General features: G+C 55.5%; 1 protein-coding gene across 6 annotated transcripts in view; it reads left to right on the forward strand.

Annotated features, from left to right (window-relative positions):
* Window positions 1-27876, forward strand: part of OGDH (oxoglutarate dehydrogenase) — a 34818-nt gene that overhangs the window by 6641 nt on the left and 301 nt on the right. For 3 of the 6 annotated variants that reach the window (XM_063358764.1, XM_063358763.1, XM_063358765.1), the window contains exons 3-23: window positions 3081-3269; window positions 9130-9232; window positions 14175-14219; window positions 16565-16680; window positions 17845-17999; window positions 18437-18583; window positions 19080-19170; window positions 20126-20305; window positions 21414-21542; window positions 22057-22236; window positions 22599-22751; window positions 23434-23536; window positions 23756-23884; window positions 24798-24948; window positions 25049-25176; window positions 25263-25441; window positions 25622-25693; window positions 26188-26310; window positions 26846-26918; window positions 27454-27617; window positions 27709-27863. In XM_063358764.1, coding sequence (XP_063214834.1) covers window positions 3081-3269; window positions 9130-9232; window positions 14175-14219; window positions 16565-16680; window positions 17845-17999; window positions 18437-18583; window positions 19080-19170; window positions 20126-20305; window positions 21414-21542; window positions 22057-22236; window positions 22599-22751; window positions 23434-23536; window positions 23756-23884; window positions 24798-24948; window positions 25049-25176; window positions 25263-25441; window positions 25622-25693; window positions 26188-26310; window positions 26846-26918; window positions 27454-27617; window positions 27709-27863 — 2765 coding nt within the window. Of the gene's footprint in view, window positions 1-3080; window positions 3270-8909; window positions 9001-9129; window positions 9233-14174; window positions 14220-16564; window positions 16681-17844; window positions 18000-18436; window positions 18584-19079; window positions 19171-20125; window positions 20306-21413; window positions 21543-22056; window positions 22237-22598; window positions 22752-23433; window positions 23537-23755; window positions 23885-24797; window positions 24949-25048; window positions 25177-25262; window positions 25442-25621; window positions 25694-26187; window positions 26311-26845; window positions 26919-27453; window positions 27618-27708; window positions 27864-27876 lie in introns of all 6 variants that reach the window. The other 3 variants (XM_063358767.1, XM_063358769.1, XM_063358768.1) reach the window with 3 other exon arrangements.

Genomic DNA, 27876 nt, shown 5'->3' on the forward strand with positions numbered 1-27876 from the left:
AGTATGTGGCAGGAGAAGGAGCAGGGACACAGGCTGTATCTCCCTTGTGCACCTCCCAGCCTGGAGCAGCCCCAGCCCAATTTGAGGTGCCCTGCAGCGGGTGGGAGATGTCACGCCTCTCCCTCTGCTCTGCGTCTGACCTCTGAGCCAGTTTTGTGGCGGAGCCTGGGACTCACAGCCTTCTCCAGGAACCGAGTCTGATAAATGAGGTGAAAGATGCTGGTTTCACTTGGGGAGCTGTTTTGGGGGCTGTTCTCAGCAGAGAAGCCTGGGGTGAGCTCTGCTCTCAGAGCTGAGCTCAAAATCCCTCTAAAGCCTGAACTATCCAGGCTTGGTGCAGTCAGCTGCCTCTTCCATCCTGCTTTGGCGGCGCATGAGCAGCAGCACAAAGGAGTGCTGGGAAGGTCAGTCCGGGCTAACACCTTGTGCTGTGGCTGTGGTGGGACACGTGGCTGTGGGACAGTCACAGCAGGGGCCTGGGAGCATTTAGCATACCGAGACGAGGAGCACTGCCTGCGCACCGAGGAGCGGGGAGATAAAAGCTTTGGGACCTCTTAGTAAAAAAGAGGTGAATCTGACCTCTCTTATACCCTGTGTGTATATATATATATGTATTATACCCTATCTTTATATGTAGGGTATAGGAACTGTAGGAATGCTCGCAGGGCTGCCGTGGGCGCAGAGAGGGTCAGAAGGGAATAACCTGATGAGCTTTATTACTGCTCTTACCTTCTGCAAGTGCTGGATTAAGGCAAAGTCCTCCTTCCTGCAATAAAGCAGGATAAGGCTGATGGGGCTCTTCAGCCTCTCCCGTGGGATACGTGAGCTCCAGAGACACCTCCATGGGTGACCAGAAACCCCAGGCACGGCCCTTGAATACCCTTGAATTTGAAACCACATCAGCAACTTGAAAGTTGATGTTTTTATAGCTCTTATCAGGGCCACAGCCTTCACTGGGGGCAAAGCCTGCGGTCAGGTAGCCTGAAATACTCTGTAATTATGTTGGGCAATAAAGCATTTAGTGAAAGTGCCTGAGCTGACGCAGCCGGTGCCACACCTTGTTTGGAGAGCTTAAAATGAACTTTTTCGTTCAGAACAGAAGCAAATTGCATCTCCAGGAGGTTAACCGTGTTGAATGTCAGAAGGGAGAAGGTCATAAAGGCAACACCTCTGCCTCCTGGCTCTGTCCCTGTCCCCCAGCATCGCTGCCACCCCCCTCCCTGGGCTAGCAGATGCTCCCTTTCTCTTGTCTGTCTTTATTTTCCGGCACGTTAATCAACCTGAAACCACCAAGCAAAGCAGCCGGACAGATTCCTCCCCACCCCAAGGGCACAGAGCCCATCCTGGGGTACTTGTCCCTCCTGCTCCCAGGAGCCGATGGCTTCTGGGGCACCCATGAGTTCTGTGAGCCTGGGGAAGGGAAGGGGCTTGGGGTGCTCTCACCAGTGGCCAGGAGTAAGGATCGTACAAAAAGCAGCTCTCCGTCTTTTCCAGATGAAATTTCCTTTAGCAGACAACAGTCAGAACAGGATTGGGTGTTTTCCGGCTTTGCTTTCTTTTTTTTTTGGTTTTTTTTTGTTTTTCATTTTTCCTTTGGGGGAGCTATTGTTTATCAGTTACCATGCCAAATTGTTCCAGATTTTATTTATGTTCCTTCAGTGACCTGTTTCTAAATTTAGTCACCTCGCGCAGCCGTGTGATGGGGTGTCTGGGTAGGCCCGTGCTGGAAATAGCTTCCTGGGGCATGTGATGGGTGCTGCAGCTGGAGGAGCTCCATGGAAGGGGGAGAGCTGGTGCTCCTCTGGCAAAGGTTAGGTTTTCAGTCACCTCTGCCCTGCTACCAGGGCACAAAAGCTGCTTGTTCTGCCCCAAACCACCACTGGAGCTGCTCTCATGGCTCTTTCCGACTCGGGTAGGGCAGCACTTTGCCCATCTCTGCATCACTGAGGCTGGGTGATGCAGACATGAGGTTCAGGAGCACGCAGGGTGCTGAGTGCTGGGCTCTTGCTCCCAGTTGGCGGAGAGACCCTTGGGCTGAAACCAGTGCGTGAATCTGATGGGATTTGTTTGCTCTAGCTGGTGTCTTGGGTAGGTGCAGGCACGCAGATGCCGCTCTGCCTTGCCCTCGTCTTCTGCTATCACTCAGTGGCACGTGGGAAGTGGGCAGGGGTGAGAGCGTGATGGGAGGACGTGTCTGGGACTTTGCTCTGCTGGTCTCTCCCCTTCCCTATGCCTGTAGATGCCTCTCCAAGTAGACAGTTTAACTTGAGTTTGGCCTGGGACGCTTCTGGCCTCTTTAGGCAGTGATGGATAAGTACCACAAAGTTGCACCATGTCTGTTGAAGGGCTTTTTTGTCGGGGGGTTCCTTTGTTTTCTTAACACCCATCTGCAGAGGGGAACAGGAGCAGAGGGGGTATCTGGCTCGCTAAGGGCATGGGAGAGCTGGCATGGGAGTATCCACATAGTGCTGGTGTCGCTGAGGGATGGGGAAAAATTGGAGAGGAGGCAGAAAAAGAAAAAAGCCATTGTTGGTTGAGGGTTGGACAACACGGCTTACACTGGGACTTGGGTCTCAGGCCATTTAGACCATGGAAAAGTGTATTTGATTAGAGGGCAAAAATATTTTTCAGGAAATATTGTCAGTATTTAGAGGACAGTCTCCTGCCCTGGAGGGAGGGAAACTAGAGCCTGAAGACCAGGCTGGGGCTCGTTGCTCAGAGGTTTCAGTAGGCGAGCCAGGCGAGGGGTGTCACCTGTGTCCTGTCCTGAGTGCTGCTGCAGAGGGAGGGGGGGCTCTGGGGACGGTCTCATGCCAAAAGAAGCAATCCAGGTGGATGGGAAGTGGGATAATGGTGTAATTGGAATAGTGGGAGAGCTTTAGTGTTCTCCTGTCCAAGGCAGGTGGGTGCCTTCGGCAGTGGCTGTGTAGGGCTGGGGTGCCAGGGAGGAGGCAGCTCTGCCCCCGGGGGATTTCTCTCTCTGCTGTGGCAATAGAGCTGAGACCCCAGTAACCTCGAGTGAGGAGCTGTTTGGGTTGCAGGTAATGACCCTCTCGCCTCTCTTCTTTCCATTTTCCTAGTCGTGGGACATCTTCTTTCGCAATGCCAATGCCGGAGCTGCTCCAGGCACTGCTTACCAAAGCCCCCCTCCACTGAGTACCAGCCTTTCCACGCTGTCCCAAGCCCAGTTCCTGGTTCAAGCACAGCCCAACGTAGATAAACTGGTGGAGGACCATCTCGCAGTGCAATCTCTCATCAGGGCATATCAGGTAAGGAGATGAGCTTTGTGCCGAGGAGGAGCATGTCCTCCGTGGAGGAGCATGTGGTGGCTGAGGTGGGCTGGGGTTAGTGCGGCTGATGCACGTGTTTTGCATGATGAGCATGCAGGATGAGTGCTGGACTGACTGGTTTTTAACAGGAGCTGCTGATCCCTTAGGGCAGTAGCTCAGCTGATGCTTTGATGGACAATGGGAAGATTAAAGCTATTGTCACCCAAATAGAGCAATTAGGTTTGCAGGGAGGGGGAGATCTTCTCTGAGCAGGGTGGTTTGCTGGCTGCTGGAATGATGCTGCTGTGCTGTGGGCTTCTGCCTTGCTCAGCAGTGGTGTGGGACCCCCATCCTGCTTCCCCCATGTTGCTGAGAGAACTTCTGAGGTCCTAAAATAAAAGTTCAGGAAATACCTCCTTGCGATTTGCAACTGGGAAGAGGGCTGTGGTGCTGCTGGGCTGCAACTCAGATTTGCCGCTGGGCAACTTTGATGCTGCCAAAGTCAGCCTGTTGGGAGAAACAAGGAAGGAAACATCCTCTGGCTGGGGGAGGCCAGCAAATATTTTAACTTGAGATGACATTTAAATGTGTTTCTACATCTGTGTTATCCTTTCACCTTTGGTTGCACTCTGGTTTGTCAAGTGTGGGAGCTTTAATTGGGGCTGTGGTGCGAAGTTAACAAACCCAGCTGCTGTGGAGGTGTGACCACGGTCTTCTCACCTATTCCTGCAAAGAAGCACCCACTGCAGGTCGTGTTCCTGCTCAGATAAAATCCAGATTGGAAAATCCAATGTACAAGGCCACAGGTTAAGGCAAGAACTGCAGCACTGGGCAAGTCCAAAGGTCTGCCCAGCTTTGACCCTGCTCTCCGGCTTGAAGAAAGTGCCCCTACCCTGCCCTGCCTGTCTCTGCAGCCGATGTGCCAATGTCAACATTGGGGCACTGCCCTGCTTTTCTTTAAGAGGAGGAAGCTGGGACATGTTTGTGAGGACCTGCGTCTTCCCTCGTGACTGAGTTCATCGGAGGTGACTACCTGGCCAGCTCTCTCCAGCTCGGGTGGATCCTGGCAGGCCGTTTCTAAAGGCTGTGCAGCTCTTGCTGGGGGAACATGTGGGCAGACGCCAAGTTCAAACAAGTGGTGACTGATGTCGTTGGAGGCAGCAACTCCAAGTCAGCAATATGAAGACAAAATCCACAACCTCTTCTGCATTCCCGTCACTTCCTCAGTCTCAGAATGGCAGCGCTGAGAAGTGATAGCTCTTGGATGTATTTTTCTAAGCTGCCTGCAGTGAGAAATCCACCTCCCTTCCTACCCCAGTATCACTGTAGGGCTTTAGCTACAGTGGGGTGTCCAGGTGTGGAAGTTCAGCACAGTGTAGGTACAAAAGAGTAGGAAGGCAGGAGGAAACCCCACCTGTGATGGGTAACCTACTTAAAACACCAGGCAATTAATTTCTTAATTGGATTGAGCTGGATTGTCCCTGTAATTGTAGGTGAGCAGTGACCCTGCACTGCTGCGGCAGTAGTGATGGCTTCTTAATTGTAGCCGTGGTTGCATCTCCAAGTCATTATTTCTTTTTGAAGCATAGAATGCTAAAGATGCTCTGGTTCCCACCCCCCTGCCCTGGGCAGGGACACCTCCCACCAGCCCAGGTGGCTCCAAGCCCCGTCCAGCCTGGCCTTGAACCCCTCCAGGGATGGGGCAGCCACAGCTCCTCTGGGCAACCTGGGCCAGGGGCTCACCACCCTCACAGCAAACAATTTCTTCCTCACATCTAATCTAAATCTCCCCCCTTTCAGTGTAAAACCCTTCCCCCTCGTCCCGTGGCTCCCCTCCCTGCTCCAGAGTCCCTCCTCGGCTTTCCTGGAGCCCCGTGAGGGACTGGAAGGGGCTCCAAGGTCTCCCCGGAGCCTTCTCTTCTCCAGGCTGAACCCCCCCAGCTCTCTCAGCCTGTCCTCCCAGCAGAGGGGCTCCAGCCCTCCCAGCACCTCCGGGGCCTCCTCCAGCCCTGCTCCAACAGCTCCGTGTCTTCTGCTGTTGGTGGCCCCAGAGCGGGGTGTCTGTCTCCCCCGAGCGGAGCAGAGGGGCAGAATCCCCCCCTCGCCCTGCTGCCCAGGCTGCTGGGGATGCAGCCCAGGCTGCGGGGGGTTTCTGGGCTGTGAGTGCACATTGCTGGGTCGTAATCATTTCTTTCATCCACCAGTATCCCCAAGTCCTTCTCGTCAGGGCTGCTCTCAATCCATTCTTCCCCCAGCTTGTGCTCTGCCGGGGGTTGCCTAGGCCTAGGTGCAGGACCCTGCACTTGGCCTGGTTGAACTTCATGAGGTTCGCACAGGCCCACCTCTCCAGCCTGTCCAGGTCCCTCTGGATGGCATCCCTTCCCTCCAGCATATCAACCGCCCCATGCAGCTTGGTGTTGTTGGCAAACTTGCTGAGGGTGCACTCAATCCCACTGTCCACGTCACCGACAAAGATGTTAAACAGCACTGGTCCCAGTACTGACCCCTGAGGAACGCCACTCGTCACTGGTCACCTCTTGGACATTGATCTGTTGACCGCAGTTCTTTGTGTGCAGCTGTCCAGCCAACTCCTTACCCACAGAGTGGCCCATCCATCAATTCATGTCTCTCCAATTTAGAGACAGGAATGTCATGCGGGACAGTGTCAAGTGTTTCACACAAGTCCAGGTAGATGCCATCAGTCTCTCTTCCCTTACAATGCTGTAACCCTGTCATAGAAGGCCATCAATTTCTCAGGCACAGTTTGCCCTCAGTGAAGCCATGTTGGCTGTCACCAGTCACCTCTCTGTTTCCCATGTGCCTTAGCATGGTTTCCGGGAGGATCTGCTCCACGATCTTGCTGGGCACAGAGGTGAGACTGACCAGCCTATAGTTCCACAGGTCTTCCTTTTTTCCCTTTTTAAAAATGGAGGGTATGTTTCCCCTTTTCCAGTCACTTGGGACCTTCACGGGACTGCCATGACTTATCAAATACAACAGATAGGGGCTTGGCAACTTCATCCTCCATTTCCCTCAGGATCCTTGGATGCATCTCATCAGGTTGCATGAACTTGTGCACGTTTAGTTTCCTTATATGGTCTTGAACCTGATCTATGGTGGGTGGTACTTCGTTGTCCCAGTCCCTGCCTTTAGATTCCGTGAATTGGGTGGCGTGGCTAAAGCACTCGCTGGTGAAGACCGAGGTGAAAAAGTCCTTAGTCCCTCAGCCTTCTCCATGTCAGTTATAGCCAGGTCTCCCATTTCACTCATCAGGGGGTTACAGTTTCTTTCATCTTCCTTTGTTGTCCTGTGTACCTGGAGAAACCCCTTCTGTTATTTTTCACATCCCTGGCCAAGTTCAGCTCCAGCTGTGCCTTGGCTTTCCTGATCCCCCCTCCCTGCACTCCCCTCTTGGGCCATATCCCTATCACTTCCCCAGGATGTGTATCCCTGTCTACACTGCCTATGCGTTTTGGTTTTGCGTTTAAGTTTGGCTAAGAAGTCTTGACTGAGCCAAGCTGGCCTCCTGCCTCCCCTGCCCAACTCCCTGCACGTCGGGACTGAGAGCTCTTGTGCCCTAAGAAAAATATCTTTCAGTATCTCTCAGCTCCGGTTTGCTCCCTTGCCTCTGAGGGCAGTTTCCCAAGGGATCCCATGCACTAGCGCCCTAAACAGCCGAAGGTTTGCTTTTCTGAGGTTTAGGGTCCTGACTGGTTTTCACCCGCCCTGTACCTGTCACGACTGAGAATTTGACCAGGGCATGATTGCTGTAGCCCAGGCTACCTCCAGTCTTCACCTCTGTGATAAGTTCTCCCTCATTAGTGAGCCACAGGTCCGCCAGTGCCTCTCATCTGGTCAGGCCCTCCGTCGCCTGTGCTAGGAAGTTGTCCTCAATGCACTCCAGTAGTTTCCTGGGCCGTGCGTAGTTCGCTGTGCTGCTTTTACAGCAGATGACCGGGTGGCTGAAGTCCTGTATCAGGGTCGGGGCCTGCCAGCGTGGTGCTTCCTGCAAATACCTGCTGTGCTCTTGTTTTGGGTTGGGGGAAGACAATCTGCCTGACTTTGTTGCACGTGGAGAATAATGAGCAGCATGGCTCCTATGGGGGAAAAGACCTTCTCCTCGCTTCCACACTGATTTGAGGATTTGCTGTGTACCTGCAAACCGCAGAGTAGACCCCAAAGCCACCAGACCCCCCAGCTCTAAGCTGCTTGCCCGACAAAGTGGCCTCCTGGTCGTGCTGAAAGCATCCTGGCCATGGGGAACAGCGGGGTGAGCGTGCGTCCTGCCGACTGCTAAATGATGGGCTGGCCCCCGTGCTTTGTTGCAAGGCAGACAAGCAAATTGTTCCCAGACAATGCTGGCCCAGAAAAAGGGCTTTCCGTGTGGCCACCAGTGCTCGGGCACATCGTCATCTGGCCCTGCAGAGAGCACGGAGGGAGATCGGTGCTTTCTTAGCAGTTTGCCTCAATGTCAATGGCTGATTTCAGGCTCTTTGGCTGGTAAGACCACAAAAATCCTTTCCTAAAATCTCCTTGGGATACTCTGAATAGGAATGCTTTTCTGGTAAATAAGGTCAGATCAGTATGTCTGGTTTGTACCAGAGGTTTAGTAATCCCCTCATATATGATTTTTCTAACTGGTAACAGATTTGATGGCCAAGGAGTATCGTTTTCACAGCGTAAAGAAGGCACCACGCTCTCTACCGTGGCAGTAGTGTTTCCTGCCCTGCTCCCACCATGGCTGAGCCTGAAGCTTCGAGAGCAGGAGCTGTGAAGAAATAAACTGGCTTGCCAATTGGACAGTGCTGGCTGCTGAAATGAATGGAGTTTGCCCAGCGAGATGTGGTGGGGTCTGTCTGTGGGCACCTTCTCCTGTGAAGGCGAAAAGCAGAACTCCTCATTACCTTTCGTTATTCTCTGGGGCTCCTGATGCAGATTCAAACCCAGCATGGTGACGCTTGGCCTGACTGCTGCTGCCGGGAGCCGGCTTGGTGCCAAAGCTCTTTGGTATTTCCACACCTGCCCCTTCCCAGAAGGGTGCTCCAAGCCCTGCTGTAGGCTTCTCTCTCCCAAACGTTGCTGTGAGCTGCTGACCTCTAATAGCACAGACAGGCAGATGTTCCTCGGACAAGTTTCTCTGCCTTTCAGAAGCTACTGCTGCTGGTGGCAATGCTTGTTTTCTCTGCCACGTTGGCAGGGGAGCACCTAGATCTTCCAAAATCTGCAAAATTGCCTCTTCACTTGCCATGATGCTTAGGAGGAAACCATCAGTGTGGAGTTACTGCATCTGTAGAGAGGAGGTGCTCAGGTTGGACACCAGGCAGGTGGTGGGAGACCCTTGGACCGCGGCTCTGGAAGGTCTCTGCTGTGAAGGAGATCGCTCTCCCCCTGCTCGCCCTGCCGAAGCCTGGCTTCAGACAGAGCAGAGTGGTCCTGGCAGCTGGTGGCACTCACACCTCTACGTGCTGTAGCTGAAAGTAAACACAACTTCTCCAGGCTTTAGTTGGCAGCCAGAAATTGGGGTGGCTCTGCTGAAAATGTAAAGAGGGCAACTGTGCATGACTTGGGTGGTTTTTTTTTTTTAAGGAATGTCTCTTCAATTAACTTGTTTTAATGACTAATCTGTGTTATTGCTTCCAGGTCAGGGGTCATCACATTGCAAAGCTTGATCCTCTCGGCATTAGTTGTGTAAATTTTGATGATGCGCCAGTAACTGTTTCTCCAAACGTCGGTGAGAATTACTCTGCAAATTAATTCTAATGTAATTTAACTTTTTTACCCCTCCCCTCTTTTGTTTTTCTCCCTTTCCCCCCTCCCTCTTGGTGCCTGTTCTCCTTTCCATTCCTGGCCCATTTCATAGATACGAGGGCATCATGTAGCACAACTCGACCCACTGGGCATCTTGGATGCAGATCTGGACTCCTCCCTTCCAGCCGATATTATCACATCCACAGACAAACTGGGTGAGGGCTTTGAGAGCAGTTAGTGCTGCATTGCTTGAGCTCCTCTCTCTTTCACAGCTTTATAGGTAGATTGCTTCACCAGAAAGGGGGGAAAGGTCTTAAGTTTCCTTAGTAATGATCACTCTAAATTTATAGTCAACCGGCTGCTGTGGAGCAGTTCTGCCCCCCTCCGGCTGTCACCGTGAATGGGTCTTATGCCAAAACCCTATTGCCCGGCTCATGTTTCGCCTCCATCCGATGCCAATTAATTATGTCACTGAACTCGCTCATCCAGGGGTGGAAGCAATTGGAGAATCTTCTGGAAATGCGAAGCAGAGAGGTTTTGTGTTGGTGAGAGCTGGAGGTCTGTTCCCTCAGCTCCAGTGCTGCTTTTGGGGACCCCAAGAGCTGGGGGAAATGGGCTGGCTTCATCTCTGTGGGGCTGAAAAGCGCCTCTTGGCGTGCTCCTGCAGCGATGCCCTGCCCTCATTCACTCCCAGCTTGCTGCAGCGTCTGTAAATCCCTTAATTTCCCCCCTTTTGCCAAGACTGACCTATAAGTCCCTGCTGGTGATCATAACAAGGAAGCTTTGGGATGTGTTCCCATCCGAGTAGAGAGGTGGAAATCCCAATGCTTTTGAGTGAAAAATGCATGAGTGTTGCACAGAAGTGTGTGTGGTGCCTAGGACTTGAAATCCTAATCTGTAAGTGCTTAAACTCAGCGCCTCTCAACGTGCTTTAGATTTGATCTCTGTGTTACGCTGCCATTCTTCTAGCTAGAACAAGGTCGCGGCGCTGAGCTCTTTCACCTTGCTGGTGCTTTCCAAGGGTTGTTACCCTGGCACTACGAGCGCTCGAGAGGCATGCTTCTAACTTAGAGTAGAGCAGCAGTAATGATTACTAACCTTGCACAACTGAAACAGCTGATCAGAACGTATGGTGCATGTAAATGATCTTGATTCCTTGTTCAGCTGCCAGTGCAGGGACACCAGCCCTGGACCTGCTGGACCTTCATACAGGACAACGTGTACTGGGAATGGTAGGGAAGGATTAGGTTTTGGTTGTCCCAACTTGCTGGATGATGGGGAATCTGCTTCACCCGGAGGTCTGGACTTCGGATGTGCTTGTCTGGAGGACCAAGCCCTGGCTGTGCCTTGGGGGCCGGCTGGCTCTGGGTTTGAGCAAGCCCTGTGCCTGGGAGGTTTTGATGGGAAGAGGTGGGGAGATGATGGCCAGGAACCCAGGTGCAGGAGAGGGCACAAGTGCTCTTGGTGGGCCCTGCGAGGGGAACAGGGAGACCTTTCTGGTGACTTTGAAGCCACTCCCAGTGGCTGGGGAGAGGAAAGGGTGAGGAGAGCCTTTTCTAGCTCAGGGATTTTGGCCTCTATTATGGGCACTACGGTCCTGCTGAAGCCGAGCAGCTGAAGCCCTGTGCCTAGTGGACATGTTTCCCTTTTGAGAGGAGAGCTGGATCTGCCCGAAATCCAGAGCTGATGGCTGCAAGTGGTTGCAGTGACTGCTCTCCCTCCTGAGGAGAGGGAGCTGGGTGTGGGGACCAGAGTTACCATGCCACTCAGTAAGTCACAGACTCACAGGGTGGTTTGTGTTGGAAGGGACCTTCAGGGGTCACCTAGTCCAAGCCCCCCACCACCAGCAGGGACGCCTTCCACTAGACCAGGCTGCTCAAAGCCCCCTCCAGCCTGACTTTGAACACTTCTAATGATGGAGCATCCACAGCTTCTCTGGACAGCCCGCTCCCGTGTCTCACCACCCTCACCGTAAAACATTTCTTCCTTCTGTCCAATCTAGACCTACCCACTTTCACCTCAATTCCCTTGCCCCATCTCCTGTCGCTACAGGCCCTGGTAAAAAGTCTCTCTGCACCTTTTTTATCAGCCCCCTTTAAATACTGCAGTAAGGTCTCCCTGGAGCCTTCTCTTCTCCAGGCCGAACACGACCAACTCTCTCGACCTTTCTGCTCAGCAGAGCTTTTCCAGCCCCGGGATTATTTTTGTGGCCTCCTCTGGACCCGCTCCAACAGGTCCATGTCTTTCTTGTGCTGGGGACCCCAGAGCTGGACACGGTGCTCCAGGCGGGGTCTCAGGAGAATGGAGAAGTGGGGCAGAAGCACCTCCCTTGACCTGCTGGCTACACTTCTTTGAATGCAGCCCAGGCTACGTTTGGCTTTCTGGGCTGCAAGCGCGCAGTGCCAGCTCATGTCCAGTTTTTCATCCACCAGCATCTCCAAGTCCTTCTTTTCAGGGTTACTCTCCATCCATCCATCCATCCATCCATCCCCAGGTCTGTGCTGGGACTGGGGATTGCCCCGACCCATGCACTTGGCCTTGTTGAACCTCATGAACTTCAAAGGGGCCCCTCCTCCAGCCTGTCCAGGTCCCTCTGGATTGCATCCCTTCCCTCCAGCATATCAACTGCACCACTCAGCGTGGTGTCACCTGCACCAAGGGCTGACAGTGCCCTCAAACCCACTATCTATGCCGTACTGGTCCCAGTACAGACCCTGGAGGGATACTGCTCCTTCCTGGTTTCTGCTTTGGCATTGAACTCGGAGGACTGCTTCAGTGGGGATGGTCAGTTCAGAGGGCTTTTCTTCTGCTTTGACCACGTGGTTCCTCTGAAGCAAGGTGTGCTCCAGCAGCATCTTTGCTTCAGAGGATGAAGAGCCCAAGGGCTCAAAGTGATCCAAGAGCAGGTCTTCCCTTGGAGCCCCGACTGCAGAGCTGGGCTGACAGCATCGTCACAGCTGTAACAGAATCTGGGTAATGTAGTATAAGCTCCATTTCTCCTGCTCCCCCAGGGTGAGTGGTCACGAGCCCAGCAGTGTGACCCAGCCTGGCTTGCCACGGTGGAAAGTGTTCAGGCACGGCTAGTCCCGAGGCATCAGTTGGAAGAGAATCTCAGCCCGTGATCTCTGTGTCTGAGCCAGGCCTGAAGTGAAATTTCTCTTTCTTTGTGGCTTTCGTACTAACATATTTGTCATTGTGGTTCCTGGTGTTGATTTAATTACCAGGAATCCATGAATTGGTAGGAAATAATGAGTCCTGGGAACAAGCTCTGCTGGGATCAGCCGATAGCTCATGCTGGGGTTGTGTTCTGTGGTGGGACCCCAGACTGAAATGGCTGTGCCTAGTCAAAGGAGGCTTTATTATCTTGCTCTAAGTATTATTTATACTGAGTAGACTTTCCCTGGTATCCTCATCCTGGAAAACCTCATCAGGTCAATCTTAAAATACAACTTGGCGATCATAGCTTGCAAACAGCGCTCAGCAGGAGGGGAGGAGAGCAGAGCTGGTGCAGTGTGGGCAGAGCATTGGCTGAGTCCAAGATCGGGTGTTGCCTGCTTGTGGCAGGGAAAGCCAATTTCTAAGCAGATCCTGCTGGCTTTTTTTTTGCTTTGAAAGAGTCTTTCTTAACACTTGACAGAGCAGTTAATAACAAGAGTAGTTTTGAAACTTGGAAACAATCTTGTTTCGTCTTTCTGAGCAGTGAAATCCTAAAAGGTCAACTTTTGTGGTGTGAGCTCTGCCACAAGCAGCTTAAACTGTGGCCGGGCAGTGCTGTAATTCAAAGGAGTTGCATGGTTAATCTCAGAAATCGATCTTTCTTCTCAATTGCCTTTTGTTTAGCAACTGGTTTGGATCTGGTTTGGAAGCTCTCTTTAGATTAAGCAGTGTGAGCTTTGGAGAAAATGTAAGGGGAGGAAAGCCTGCCTGGGGGTACTTGGTCTGACGAGTGGTGGGGCCGGAGCCACCAAATTCCTCTTAATCTTGTCTTTTCTTTTTAAAAACCAAAATAATCTCATCCTGGTCCTCTACTGCAGCTGGTCTGGCGTGGTAAGTGTTGTAAAACAAGGACAAGATGACTGCAGAACTTGATGTGACCTGTCCAAGGAAATAATACCTTAGCACACTGAAATCCAGGTTGTGCGTGGAAGGCGGTGTGTGTCTGAGCATCCGTCTGTCTGTCTGTCTCTCTGTGGAAGCCAGCTGCTCCTGCCTCTTGCCCAGGGAAATTGATGGAAATCGTCTTCCAGCTCAGGAAGAGCCAGGCGAGCCCCTGCGGGGGAGATGGGCCGGGAACACTGCCGCCTCCCCTCTCCCCAGCTTGGGACCTTGCTAACCAAACATCCCACCTAAATGTATGACTTTTCCCTGATAACCAAAAGAAGAAGTGTTTCCAAAGCCTTTCTTGTAACCCAGGTGAGATTGAGGCACTCGGGTCACCTAACCTAGCTGGGGAGCGCGCTCCGGTGACGCGCGCTGCCTGCTGCTCCGGCAGCCCTGCCTGCATCCGGCACGGCGTCCTGGCGCTCCTGCCTGCACCGAGCATACTCGAGAAATAATGGCATCGTGCGTGCCTGCCTCACTGTTGGGCTTCCTCATTAACGGCCTGCTCGTTAATACCCTGGTTCCCGTTCTGCCCGTGCATGGGCAGCAGTGGTGCCTCCTTGGGGCCGACCCTGAAATCCTCCCAGTAGCGATGAGCAGAGCAAAACCCTCCAGGAGCAGATGTTGGTGGGAGGCAGCTCCCTGCTCTGCAGAGGATAACGCTCCCCTTGATGCAGTGTGATGGGATGATGCCTTTTGGTCGTAGCAGGTGAAGATGCCACGCTGGGCTGTCTCCCGTCTGAGGTGTGCGCGTGAGAGGAGATCTCAAACCATGCAGCTCAACTGCTCCCCAGTGATGTCCCCCGTTCCCCTCCCTACTCCTCCCTCCTCTCGCCGGACTTTCCACCAGGTTTTCTTTTCCGACTAGTGCTTAGTCATCCTCCATCCCAGCCCTTTTGCCTCTGATGGTTTTTGACTGTATTTTAAATACTGTATTTTTTTGACTTGTGCTTTCCATGACTAGTTTTCACGGTTCCAGGTGGTTTTTTTTTTACTAACTTTGAATGCGTCTCTCTATCTTCTCCCTTTCTGCACCCCCTTCCCTGCCCACCCCAGATCTTGCAGTGTTCAAGGAGCGGCTGAGAGTGTTAACAGTAGGAGGTATGCAATTAATGAGCCTTTAACCCTCTGGAGTGCAGGACTCTCTTTGAATAGGTTATTCTGGGCATGAACCAAACTGGTAAAGCGGTCCTTTCCAATCTTGCACCACTCTTGAGTTTTGTAACGTGTTTATTTTTAATTTGTCCCACTAAAAGTCTTGATGTAGGCGCTTGGTTAGTGATGCTTCACCTGTAGAGATCCCCAATTTAGAGCCTCGCTGGCCTTTTCCATACTGTGTGTTTGCATGCCTAGCTTACTAGAATACATGTTTTTTGTGAACGTTAGTTTTAGGAGGCCTCAATCTCCCCGATTGGTTCGAATCTCCTAAAAATCCAAGCTGTCTTCTCCTGACTCTGCCCTGGTTTTGTCCCAGTGAAAATTTGGCAGCTCCTCCCTCGCTTTCCCCCCCCATCTGATCATATTGCTGCCTATAAATACTCAGCACTGTCAAAAAAGCTGGCAGGCTGCAGCAAAGCAGAAGCAGAGATGCTTAGAGCCTTGAAAACTCCTTGTAAAATCTGATACCCCACAAAGTGTGCCTGAGCCTTCAAACTGGTGTGGCAGAGCAAGCCGAAGCCTTCTGCCGCGGGGCTGGGAGCCACAGCAAATTACCGAGGCTTCCCTGAAACCTCCAGCAGGCAGCTTAACTGGGATGCTCTGTACTAATGCCGCCTCTCTCCAGGACTTCGGTATGGGAGGGAACCACAGAGAAGTCCTGGAGATGCGGGGAGAGACCCTCAACACCTGCCAGCTGTGGTTCGGTGCTCCCAGGCATGGCTCTGGAGCTGAGCTCCCCAGGGTCTGGCTTAATTCCTTCCCTGGGGACTAGCAGCGTCCAGCAGGGTGATGTGGGCAAGGGAGGGGATGGACATTGGTGGCAACCGGGAAAACCTCTGCTCCGGGCTTGCTGTGGATGTTCCCAGCCTCCGGCAAGTGCCATCCTTGAGGCTGCACAGGGATGAGCTGTGGCCAGCCCTGTCTCCAGCTCATCCTCCATTCCTGACCAGAGTGTGAGGGATCGACTCTTTTAAGATTAAATTCAAAGATGGCTTGGTCTGGAGGGGCCCATTTTTGCCTCCCTTTGCCCGGGGAAAGGTGGTTTGCACAACCCTGCAGTGTTTAGGGGTGGCATCCCCCGTACCCTCCCTAAATGAGACCCCAGCTGGGGCGTTGGGCTGGTTTGGAGAGAGCTGGGAGGAGCGGGGGTAACACTACCTCCTCTGTGGCTCCTGCCCTGGCTTAGAGAACACCTCAAAACCTGGCTCTGTTGGGAGTGGGCAGCTCCCCTCACTCCCCCCGTTCCAGCCAAGCTCCTGCTTCGAAAGGATCTTGAGACTCCCTGGCTCTGCTTCTGTCTTGCTGCATCATTCAGCCAGTTCATGGTCCCTCCTCCTCCGTGCCTCAGTTTCCCCAAAGACAACCATGAGCTTCAGTGGGCGCTGAGGCACCTCTGATGGCTTTGGGGTACCGCGGAGCCACTGCGGGCCCTGGCAGGGACGTGCTGATGCTGTAACAGCAGCAGGCAGCAGCGGGGCTCATCGGCAGCTCTAAAACCCGACCTTCGGCTCCCAGCCCTGCTCAGCACCTTCTCCAGGGGCACCCAGCTACCCCCAGCCCTGCGTGCCATAAGTAGGAGCCGTCTATGAACCACAGGGTGCCAGCACCCAAAAAGGAGAGGGTTTGCTGAGCAGAGCTAGGCTAAACCCCGACTTCAAAGGCTGCTAATTGGGCGAGGGGGTATCTGGGCAGCAAAACCTTGGAGGGGCCGGCTGGCTGCCCCGATCCCGGGCTGAGCTATTCAGGAGAGTCCGTCGCAGAGCCCTGATGTCATTTTCTCTCTCGCTTCTCTTTCTCTCCCTCTTTGGGGTTTGTCTGTTTTAACCATTTCCTTCTCCACTTTGGCTCTTCATTTTTAATTCCCATCACGTGGTGACACCTCCGTTGTGCTCAGTGACTCCTCAATTCCTCTGTTTCTTTTCTCTCCCCTCTGTTATAATTTGTGGTGTATTTTTTGCGTTCCTGGGGCTTCAAACTTCCTGACTCTCACCCTGGATTTTAATTACCAATTTACATGCATATATATATATTGCTTTGTGTTTCATTTCCTGTGCTACCTTTCATAATAACCTTGTTGTTCTGTGCTTAATGTCTTTTTGTTTAATTACGGCTTGGTTTTTATCCATATAAACCTCCTTCATGCTTATTTTTGGTTTTATGCTGCTTTTTTTTGTCCCTTCCCCACCTCTCCCAACCGCACCCGGTCCCTGTGTGACGGTGTCGCCCCATCCTCCTTCCTTCCTTCTCTCTCTTGCTTTCGCTTGTCCCACCCATGAAAAATCCTGCAGGCTTTTACGGGCTGGATGAATCTGACCTCGACAAGGTCTTCCACTTGCCCACAACCACTTTCATCGGTGGAAATGAATCGGCTCTTCCGCTCCGGGAAATCATCCGTCGGCTGGAGGTGAGGAAGGCAGGGAGGGCTGTGCGAGACCTGTTTGCAGCCTGGGGCAGGGGCAGAGCAGTTGCTTTTTGGAGGTCTTGGGCCCTGCTGCTGGCCGCAGCCTGCGCCAACCTGCAGATTTTAAGCTTTTCAGGTTAGGAGCTGCTCCTTGGTGCTTGCCCCACTCGTAGCAGCTGCCCCATGTTAACCTGGTCATCTCTGATCACCTCCAGCTTCATGCTGCATTGGGGCAACACGTTTGGTCCACCCAAGGTGGAGCAAACCCCAGGCAACTAAACGTTGCATTTTTGGAAACCTCTTCATCTATATTTTCCAGTTTAAAGCAGGAAACAGTGCTGAGAGAGCAAAGGAGCAGGCTGGAGGCAGGTGGTACTCCCCTCCATAGTGCTGCTGTCCTGCACGGTGGCCCCTTGGAGGGTCTCGGTGCAGGAGCAGCTCCAGCCTGGGGCTGGGGCTTCCAGCTCTTGCAGCCAGTTCCCCTTTCCTGACACATTTCATACCCTGCTCTGCCTGATCTGAGAATGCAGATGCCTCCCAGGCACGCTGTAGGCTTGCTCGGGTTGTCTCTGCCAAGACAGGTTGACCTTGGGAGAAGCAAAGCTGCATCAACATCTTAGATATGCTGCAAGAACAGGCTCCTTGTTTGTTGGGGAGGTCGTTTTGCTGATTCTCTCCCTGCCATATGAAGTGGGTTTGTGGACCTGGTCACAGCTGATGCCACTGAGGGAAAATCTCCCCTGCAAGGTGGATGGTGGATGTAAAGGACTCAAGGGTCTGATCCTGGGCCCCTCAGGAAAAGGGAATTAAACATTTTGATGCTGGGTCACGTGCAGGGTCTGAGGTCCTCTGCGGCATCCCCTCTCCCGGTGAAATAGCTCCAACCAGACTCCCAAAATAGGGCTGGCTGCCGAACGCTGCTCATGGGTCCCCCCGGCTGCCACCGCAGGCAGCGCTTGGTGGTGTTTCGGCAGCACGGTGCGGCTGCCAGACACAGGAGGGTTTGCATCTCTGCTGGGGCAGGAGGGCTCTTCATCTTGCTGAAAGGTTAAAGAGGGGAATGAAAGAGTCCCTGGGCCGATATGGTGCCGCGTGTGTGGTGTTGTGGGGGTGAGGAGGTGTTAAAGCCCTGGCTGTTGTCTCATGGCCTGTCTCCTGTTGGGGCAGATGGCATACTGCCAGCACATCGGCGTGGAGTTCATGTTCATCAACGACCTGGAGCAGTGCCAGTGGATCCGTCAAAAGTTTGAGACCCCGGGCATCATGCAGTTCACCAACGAAGAGAAACGCACGCTGCTGGCCAGGCTGGTCCGCTCTACCAGGTACCCTGGGGGGGTCTTCACCTTCCCCTTATCTTCCCTTGCTGCCGGGGTGGTTTGCTCCCAGCCAGAGTGGTGCAGTCACCACCTGAGTCACATCTTGACATCATCTGTTGCGCTCAGCTTAATCAGCAGGGTGATGCCAGTGAGCTGCAGGGCTGGCAGGCTGAAGTGCTGGCAAAGAGCCCGAAAACACGGATGGTCCTGAAAGAAAAGGTTTAAAAATAAGGTTTAAGTGCAGCACACTGTTGGGGGTGCAGCAGCCAGCTGGGCTCTGCAGGAGGGGACTGGGTGACTGGGAAGGCTGTTGGTCTGCAGCATGATGTCTTCTTAAGCATCGCTTGGTGCTGTGGCTCCCTCAGTGCGGTCCCCATCCTTTCTCTGGTTTCTGCCCTCAGCTGTAGCACTGGCACTGATCCCTCTCATCCTTCACCTTCCAGGTTTGAGGAGTTCCTCCATCGGAAATGGTCTTCTGAGAAGCGTTTCGGTCTGGAGGGCTGTGAAGTGCTGATCCCAGCCTTAAAGACCATTATTGATAAGTCGAGTGAGAAGGGAGTGGATTATGTTATCATGGGGATGCCCCACAGGTAACCCTGCTTCTCTCCTCGGCGGCGCTTGGTGCGCGGGAAAGGGGGATGGATGCTGCTGGGGTTTGGTACTGAAGGGCAAACGGGTTTCTGCCATCACTTAACTGGTCTTGGCTAGTGGTGAACCTTAGCTGGAGAGCTCAGGCCTTGGCTGCTCTCTGCTCATCACGGTGTTTTCAGCTTCAGCTCATTTGTAAATTCATCTGGAGAGGGGTGGTGGCTCAACTGGCAGAGCTTGAATCCCAGCGCAGGATTCGGCCTGCCCGCTCTGGGGCAGCTGTCGGGATGTGGCAGCAGCTGGTCCATCCCTGAGCTGAGGGGTCTGCCGTCTCCTCAGGTGAAACCGCAGACCCCCCTCCCTGGGTGACCCTACGGCCATCGCTGGAGGTGTGGGGCTGTCGCATTGCCTCTGCGTGACGGGGGGATGGCAGGTCACTGTCGGCACTCGATGCCAGGCTGGCGCTGCTGGTTGCCAACAACGGTCTGGCTTTTGCAGGGGACGCCTGAATGTTCTCGCCAACGTGATCAGGAAAGAGCTGGAGCAGATCTTCTGCCAGTTTGACTCCAAGCTGGAGGCTGCTGATGAAGTGAGTCTCCTCCTCTGCCTGTAGCGCGTTCTGTCGCCTATCCCCATGCGGTCTGTGGCCATGCAGAGTGAGCTGGATTGTTCCACTGCTTGTGTCACTCGCTGAGTTTGGCGTCGCAAGGATTTCCATGTTGCATGCACGCTCGTGTGACTGAAGCCTTCATGTTGGTGCTGGTGTGCCCTTTCCTTTTCCAGGGGGGACGCGTGCCCTGGCCGGTGCTGGTGTCTCCAGTGCAGGCTGGGCGGTCAGTGGCTCTCCATGGGCGTAAAGCAGCCGTGGGGTGAACAACAAGGCGAGGGGAAGGCGGCCAGGAGCAGAGTTTGGCTTGTACTCCTGCAGCCGCCCCTGGTCCCCATACGGGGTCCTAAAGCAGCTCCAAAAGCTCTGAGGCTCGAATTTCTTGTGCCACGTGCTCTGTTGCGCTCCAAAGCTTCCAGCATCATCAGCAGGGATGATTTTGCTTTCAGAAAGCTGGGCTGGGCTGGCTTTATCCTGCCGTGCCCTTCAGGTGGGGTTTTGAGGTGAGAAAGCATCAGCCTGAGGCTCTGAGGTGCCCCGACTGGGAACTGCAGGGTGTTGTGAGCGGTGCCAGGAACAGCTGTACTGCCACAGTGTGGGCAGGGCTTGGGTAAGTGTTATCCCAGCTCTGTTTTCCAGTGTCTTCCCCAAACCCACCACACTTGCTTCTTCCCCTGCACCTACAACCTTACCTAAATGGGCTTGACGCGTGTCTGAGGTTTGTTGGTGGTTCGGCACCTGGAACAGGCTACTTCTGCTCTGCTGGTGCCAGGTCAGCAACTAAAGCGAGTGCCTGCTGCTTTCTGACAGTGCCTCCAGAAAGTGCTCCCTTTGTCCAGCCGCTGGGGTCAGCACCGCTCTGTCTCAGGTCTCCTTCTGTGCCCCCAAAGCTCTCATGTTCCTAGGGGTGACTCTCCTCTCCCCTCCCCTCCTTCAGGGCTCCGGTGATGTGAAGTACCACCTGGGAATGTACCACCGGCGGATTAACCGTGTCACCGACAGGAACATCACCCTTTCCTTGGTGGCAAATCCTTCTCACTTGGAGGCAGCTGATCCCGTTGTTCAAGGCAAGACTAAAGCGGAGCAGTTTTACTGCGGGGACACAGAAGGGAAGAAGGTGAGTGGTGCTGAGATGCCCGCAGTGAAGTGGCCTAGGCTGGATGGGGTTTGGTGGGAGGCAGGCTGGTGGGAAAGTGAAGAAACCCACCTGGTTTTTGTTGCCGTGCTCCTTCCCCCGTTACCCTGCTATCACCCTAACTCCCCCATCCTTCCCCGCTGTCTTTGGGATAACTTTGGTAGGGACTCGCCTACCGCGAGCTCCCATTGCCACTTCCTCCATCTCTGAACGACTGGCTCAGCCGGGCTGTGTGGAGCAGCAGATGCCTGAACCCCTGGCTGGAAAGCAGGGAAATGAGGGGCGCTTCCGAAAGCCAACCGGAGAATCACAGCTTGGGAGCCTTGGCAGTAGGAGCCTCAAGCTGAAGGATCTCAATTGACCAGGGGTAACCATTCCTGAGGCTGGGAAAGCCGGAGCCGGCAGCAGGAGGCAGCTCTGCACACCTGGGTGGGAGCGCAGGTGGGGAACAGGCTGGTGTGTGGGGGTTTATTTGCGGTCTGATGCATCGCAGACCTGTCTCCAACACCAGGGAAGTGGAAGGGTGAGATCAAAAGTACTTCCCCTCCTTCTACACCCCGAGGGCTGGATATAAATAGACAAACTCCGTCCTCGTCTGACAGGTGGCGTCCTCAGCCAGCCCCTGGGTATGGTAGCGAAATAACGGCACTGAAGTCAGAGCGAGCTCCTGTTCTGGTTCCTTGCCCAAAGATCTTCTGGGGTGAAAGTGCTGGGGGGAAGAGGCATTTTTCTCATCTTCCCACAGTTAGAAAAAGGCTTTGCTTTGGGATGTGTGTGTTTGGGAATGGGACTCGCCTCCCAGCCACTGTGTGCTGGGTGCCGTCCCGCTGCCCAATTGAGGTGCCTGAGCGTGCCGCCCTTGCTCGGGGGAGAACGGGTGGCCGCAGCCTTCTCCCTGGTGATTGTGCCAACCGTGGCCAGCTCTGCTCTGATCCCTTGAGAAGCATCGGATGTGCTGATGAGATGCTCCGTGTACTTTCTGGGATGCCGAAGGCTCACGGGGATGAGACTTGGGCCCTTTCCTGGTGGCTGTCCCTGCCCACCATCCCCACAGAGCCCCTGCTGACCGCCGTGGCTTCATGTCTCACAGGTGATGTCCATCCTCCTGCATGGAGACGCCGCTTTTGCTGGGCAGGGCATTGTGTACGAGACCTTCCACTTGAGCGACCTGCCCTCCTACACCACCCACGGCACCGTCCACGTCGTGGTGAACAACCAGGTGAGGAGCAAATGCCCTGCATCCATGGGGTCCCTCACAGACCAGCTTCTGCAGGCTCAGGTCTGGGTGGTAGCTGGCAGCAGGCAGTAGCTGTTTCCCAGGCAATGGTCCTGGCATGAGCCTGGCATCCTGGGGTCGGCAGGGGGTACTTTATACCCAGCTGCTCAACAGTAGCAGCTTTTGAGTCCAGCCTGGCACAAAGGTGGTGCAACCCGATGCTCGGTGTGCAAGATCACACAGGGCTGCTCCGTTCTGCCCCCGCATAAAGCAGAGTCGTTTCACTGGGACCAGCCCATCCCCGTGGGTGCAGAGGGATGACAGCCCAGGTGCAGGGACCGGGACGGGCTGCAGTGCCCAAGGTGCAGGAGACAGGCAGGTTGTGCTACGACTGAGCGGTGCAGCCGTGAGGGAACCCCCAGCTCAGCCGCAGCAGCCAAGCTGCCCTCAAAGCTGTATGTGCCGCTTTCCCAATCCTTACCGCTGTGTTGGTCCTGCTCCCTCTCACCTGCTACAGATCGGCTTCACAACAGACCCCCGGATGGCCCGCTCCTCTCCATACCCAACCGATGTTGCCCGCGTGGTGAACGCGCCCATTTTCCATGTCAACGCAGATGACCCGGAGGCCGTTGTCTACGTGTGCAATGTGGCAGCAGAGTGGCGGAGCACCTTCCATAAGGACGTGGTGGTGGATTTGGTAAGAAACGTGGCACAAGGCTTTATCCTAAAGCTGCAGCTCTCTGTGGGCGCTTGACAATACCTCTTGGGGTGTATTTTCTGAAAGCTGAGGTTTCTCTTCAGGGCTTTTCTGTCCCTTTTGATGTGAGGGGAGGGAGGAGGTGCTGTAAAGCAAGGCAGTGAGGCTGTAATAGCACTTGGAGAGGCGACACCGTCTCTGTATGGAGCCTGCTCTCGCCTCCGGCATGGAGGAGGACACGCTCGCGTCCCTCCTGGGCTGTTTCAGACCCTTCCTAGCACAGAGACCCAGGTACCTTTGACGGCTTTTGGAGACGTGGATTGCAAGTGGCTGTTTTCAAAGGCTGTTTCCCTTCCCGGCAGGTTTGTTACAGGCGCAACGGTCACAATGAGATGGATGAACCCATGTTCACGCAACCCCTGATGTACAAACAGATCCGGAAACAGAAACCGGTGCTGCAGAAATACGCAGAGCTGCTGATTTCCCAGGGGGTGGTAAATCAGCCGGAGTACGAGGTACTGTCCCGTGGGGCCTGGGAGGAAAACTGCAGGCGACATCTCTGGGAAGAACCGGTGTTTGGTTCAGACCTGGGTGTGGACGATGTGACGGGACCCGTTTCTGCTTGTGCTTGTCACCTAAAGGTGGCAGAGCTGTGGTAGGGTTGGGCGGGTGCTGCAGTCCTGGCAGTGATGGGTAAGGAGCCAAGGCTCGTCCTTGGACTGTGCCAACTCCAAACAGTGCAGGAACATCTAGTTCAAGGATTGCCCCATGATCGGTGCAGCACAGGCCACACAGTGCTGGGCCACTGCGGCACAGCTGGGAGTTGGGCTCTGCAGCACTTGCGCTTGCTGTGGCCTGGGGTTATCTGGGGCAGGTCCCCTGCCCCAGCTCCGCCGCCCCAGCAGCAAGTGTGGCAGCAGCTCTGCCGGCTCTTCCTTGCCCTGGTAACACTTTGCAGCATCTCCAGGGTTGAAATCAAGTTGTCGGTTCAGATGGCAGCAGAGCTGTCCCTTGGGGGGCCTCCTGCCAACAGCTCTGCTCGCTAAGGCTGAGCTGCACAGCCCTGGGGCTCCCCTGCTGTGGGGGCCAGCTGTGCTCTCCAGCACCCTTCCAAGCTCGTGCCAAGGTCCCCAGGCTCGGCACGCTTGTTTGGAGACCCCTCGCTAATGTTTTTCTGCCCCTTGGTTCTGCTTTCAGGAGGAAATTGCCAAGTATGATAAGATCTGTGAGGAGGCCCATGCGAGATCCAAGGATGAAAAGATCTTGCACATCAAGCACTGGCTGGATTCACCCTGGCCTGGTAAGTCACTAGCAATGTTCTGGAGGTCCCTAGCAAAGAGCCTGGCTTCTCTGGAGCCGTGGCAGCTGTTTTCTAGTAGGTCAACCTGGTGGGGAGGTGGGGTGGTGCTCTTGGCTCCTGGCATCCCCCGCTCTTGCTTGAGGGTGTCTGTGACCTGAGGTCTTCACACGGAGCTGGGTGTGGCTTCTGCAACGTGGTGGACTGCTCCTCCTCCTGCAGGTTTCTTCACTCTGGATGGCCAGCCCCGGAGCATGACCTGCCCTTCCACTGGTCTGAATGAAGAGGACTTGACGCACATTGGTCAAGTGGCCAGCTCAGTGCCGGTGGAGGATTTCACTATCCATGGAGGTAGGAGCTTGTGGAAGCTATGCCAGGCTGGGCGTTTGTTCCAGAGATGCGGGATAGGGCTGAACGTAGCCTGGAAGCAAGGGACCTGTTAGAGTGCTTCAATTTGCATGGCCAAGGGAGGTGACTCTGCTCCACTTCTGCATTCTCCTGAGACCCCGCCTGGAGCACCGTGTCCAGCTCTGGGGTCCCCAGCACAAGAAAGACATGGACCTGTTGGAGCGGGTCCAGAGGAGGCCACAAAAATAATCCCGGGGCTGGAAAAGCTCTGCTGAGCAGAAAGGTCGAGAGAGTTGGTGGTGTTCGGCCTGGAGAAGAGAAGGCTCCAGGGAGACCTTACTGTGGTATTTAAAGGGGGCTGATAAAAAAGGTGCAGAGAGACTTTTTACCAGGGCCTGTAGCGACAGGAGATGGGGCAAAGGAATTAAGGTGAAAGTGGGTAGGTCTAGATTGGACAGAAGGAAGAAATGTTTTACGGTGAGGGTGGTGAGACACGGGAGCGGGCTGTCCAGAGAAGCTGTGGATGCTCCATCATTAGAAGTGTTCAAAGTCAGGCTGGAGGGGGCTTTGAGCAGCCTGGTCTAGTGGAAGGCGTCCCTGCTGGTGGTGGGGGGCTTGGACTAGGTGACCCCTGAAGGTCCCTTCCAACACAAACCACCCTGTGAGTCTATGAGAATTAGTTCACGAGGGAGCTGTCGTTAAGGAAGTGAACTATGGAATAGCTCTTCTTCAGGGCTGATCCTTTCCCTGCAGTCCTGATTTCCTCACCCCTGCTTCATCCCTCGGGCAGAGGTGGATCTGTTCCTCTGCTTCTGGGCGTTTGCAGTCTGTCAGTCCGTGGGCAGGTTGAGGGACAAACACAGTGTCACTGGAGCTCCTTCCCGTGCCAGCTACGAACCAGCTGCTCTCCCGGCAGGTTTGAGCCGTATTCTGAAAACCCGTGGGGAGATGGTGAAGAACCGGACGGTGGACTGGGCCCTGGCAGAGTACATGGCGTTCGGCTCCCTGCTCAAAGAGGGCATCCACATCCGCCTGAGTGGCCAGGATGTTGAGAGGGGGACATTCAGGTAAAAGCCGTGCTTGCTTTTGGTGGCCATAAAGGTGATTCCAGGCTTTCCAGAAGGGATCCAAAGGGTGATAATGGAGTAACGCTTTCTCCTCTTCCAGCCATCGCCACCATGTCCTGCACGATCAGAACGTGGACAAGAGGACCTGTATCCCCATGAATCACCTCTGGCCCAACCAGGCTCCTTACACCGTCTGCAACAGCTCTCTGTCAGAGTACGGCGTCCTTGGTGAGTGAGGAGGTCTGTGCCCGCTGCCCAGGGTGGGTGAGCCCGCTCCGGGAGGATAACCCACTCGCTTCTCTCCCATCCCTCAGGATTCGAGCTGGGCTTTGCCATGGCCAGCCCCAACGCCCTAGTGCTTTGGGAAGCCCAGTTCGGGGACTTCCACAACACTGCTCAGTGCATAATCGACCAGTTCATCTGTCCTGGGCAGGCCAAGTGGGTCAGGCAGAACGGCATCGTCCTGCTGCTTCCCCATGGCATGGAGGGCATGGTAAGGACCCCCCCAGCTCGTGGGTGCCCAGGGGCGCCCGTTGCCTGGCCGGCACCAGCAGCAGAGCCGAGGGCAGTGGCAGCAGGTAGCACTGCTCGCGGCATGACTGTGCCCAACATCGGCTCCTCGCGCTGGCCTTGCCCCCCCCCGCTCACTCTGCCCTCGGCTTGGTCCCCGCAGGGTCCCGAGCACTCCTCCGCCCGCCCAGAGCGATTCTTGCAGATGTGCAACGACGATCCTGACGTCTTCCCTGTGAGTGGCGGCCGTGCTGAGCGCAGCCCGGCCCTCCTGTGTCCTGGATCCGACTGCTGCCTTGCCATGGGGCGGGGAGGGGGGGCAATTACACCCGGGTGGGCTCAGCGCAGCGCTGTGGTCGGGATGGGTGTCGGGAGCCGGTGGCAGGAGGCGTGGGACGCCCTGGGCTCATGCTGCAGCTGGGAGGGTTTGGGGAAAGGGGCTGAAACCCGGTGCCCAGGCTGCACCCCCGCTGCCCCTGGGCTGCTGCATGGCGTAAGGCAGAGGTGGCCCCAAAAGTGGTGTGGGAGGGGGCTGCTGGGCGCCCCGAGGTGGGAGGCACAGATCTGCAGCCTCTCCAGATCTCTGTGGGTCTCCATGTGCTCTGGAGGGGGAGAGGAGGGAGGGAGGGAGGGAGAGGGGGGGCCGCTCTTCTCCCTGCTGCCGGAGCTGCGAGGCCAAGAGGCACCTTGTGTTTGTTGAAATCCCCTCGGCTGTGCCTGCTGAGGCAGAAACTGGATGACTTTGACGTGCGCCAGCTCTACGACTGCAACTGGATTGTTGTGAACTGCTCCACTCCGGCCAACTTCTTCCACGTCCTCCGGCGCCAGATCCTCTTGCCTTTCCGCAAACCGGTCAGTGCCGGCGGTTCTGTGCCCGGTTCGGTGCCAGGGCAGGGCAGCCCAGCATCCCCGCCCGGCCTGGGGATGGGACTCGGGGCAGGCTTGTTCTTGCACCTCAGCAGCAAACGCAGGCAGTTTGCCTTTGCCCGTGCCAAGGACCTCCTGGTGCTCGGGGTTGGCTCGGTCCGTGCTGTGATGCCGGCCGGCTCCTGCCAGCTGGGGTGGCTGCAACCCCTTCCTGCGCTCCCCGGGGAGGTCAGAGGCGTTGGGGCCAGTGGGGATCAGTAAATAACCCGGTGCCGTGGGGCAGGCAGGTCCCGGGCAGCACCTCAGTCTGGTGCTCACCCCCCCCAGGGGAAACCCGTACTGGGAAAGCTGGTGCTGTGGGAAACCAGTGCCCAGTCTGGCAGAGCACGGAGCAAATCTGGCAGCGGCGGCTGTGCTGGGGCAGGGCGGGGTGGGCAGGTCGGTGCTCCGGCCTTTGCTTGCAAGGGAGGTGTTTCTGGTGAGGCTGACCGCCTTGCTCTGCCTCTGCCCCCACCTCCAGCTGATAATCTTCACTCCAAAGTCGCTGCTGCGCCACCCCGAAGCCCGCTCCAGCTTTGATGACATGCTGCCAGGTATGAGCGGCGCGGAGGTGTTTGTTCCCCTCCTGCAACGCGGGATGAAGGGTGAAGGGCAGGATCCGTCTGCCTCGGGTAAAGTCCGCCCGGCAGCAGCCTCCCCACGCTGCAGCGGCCAAGCGCGGCTGACGCCACCGGCGTCGGGGCATCGCAGACAGCCCGTGCGGGGAACTGCGCCGGCGCGGCACGCAGGCTGCCTGCCTCCCTCCCCGCTCCCCTCCAGCACCGTGGCTGGGCTGTGCCGGCTGCAGCCACATACCCCGGGGAATTGCAGCCACCTCTCGTTAGCGCTGAGCCTGGCACCCCGGGGAGATGTGGCTCCATCCGCAGCCACTTTCCACTGGAGTGGCACTGCCAGCGTTTGGCAGCCCTGACTAGAGTCACGCAGAGCCGTGATGGTTTGTACTGGGAGCCGGAGCCAGTCCCAGCTGGTCTGGCTCTGCCTCTCGGGTTTGCCTGCCCAGGCCAGGGTGCTGGGGGGGCTGGCAGGGGACAAGGGTGCAGGGTGACGGTGCCATCCTCTCCCCTCCAGGCACTCACTTCCTCCGCGTCATCCCTGACAGCGGCCCTGCGGCCCAGAGCCCCGAGCGAGTGAAGCGGGTGCTGTTCTGCACAGGGAAGGTCTACTATGACCTGACCCGTGAGCGCAAGGCCCGGCAGATGGAGGCCGACGTGGCCATCACCAGGGTGGAGCAGGTGAGCAGGATCCAGCTGCCTCCGAGCCCGCGGGCCAGCGGTGCCGTGGCCCCCGTGACACCGCCGTGACGCCACTCCGTCTGCCCCGCAGCTCTCCCCCTTCCCCTTCGACCTCCTCCAGCGGGAAGCTGAGAAGTACCCGGCAGCCGAGCTGGTGTGGTGCCAGGAGGAGCACAAGAACCAGGGCTACTACGACTACATCAAACCCCGGCTTCGCACCACCATCAACCGCGCCAAGCCTGTCTGGTAGGGACTCGGG

This window comes from Chroicocephalus ridibundus, chromosome 23 (assembly GCF_963924245.1).
Source record: "Chroicocephalus ridibundus chromosome 23, bChrRid1.1, whole genome shotgun sequence".
In the NCBI taxonomy this organism is placed as follows: Eukaryota; Metazoa; Chordata; class Aves; order Charadriiformes; family Laridae; genus Chroicocephalus; species Chroicocephalus ridibundus.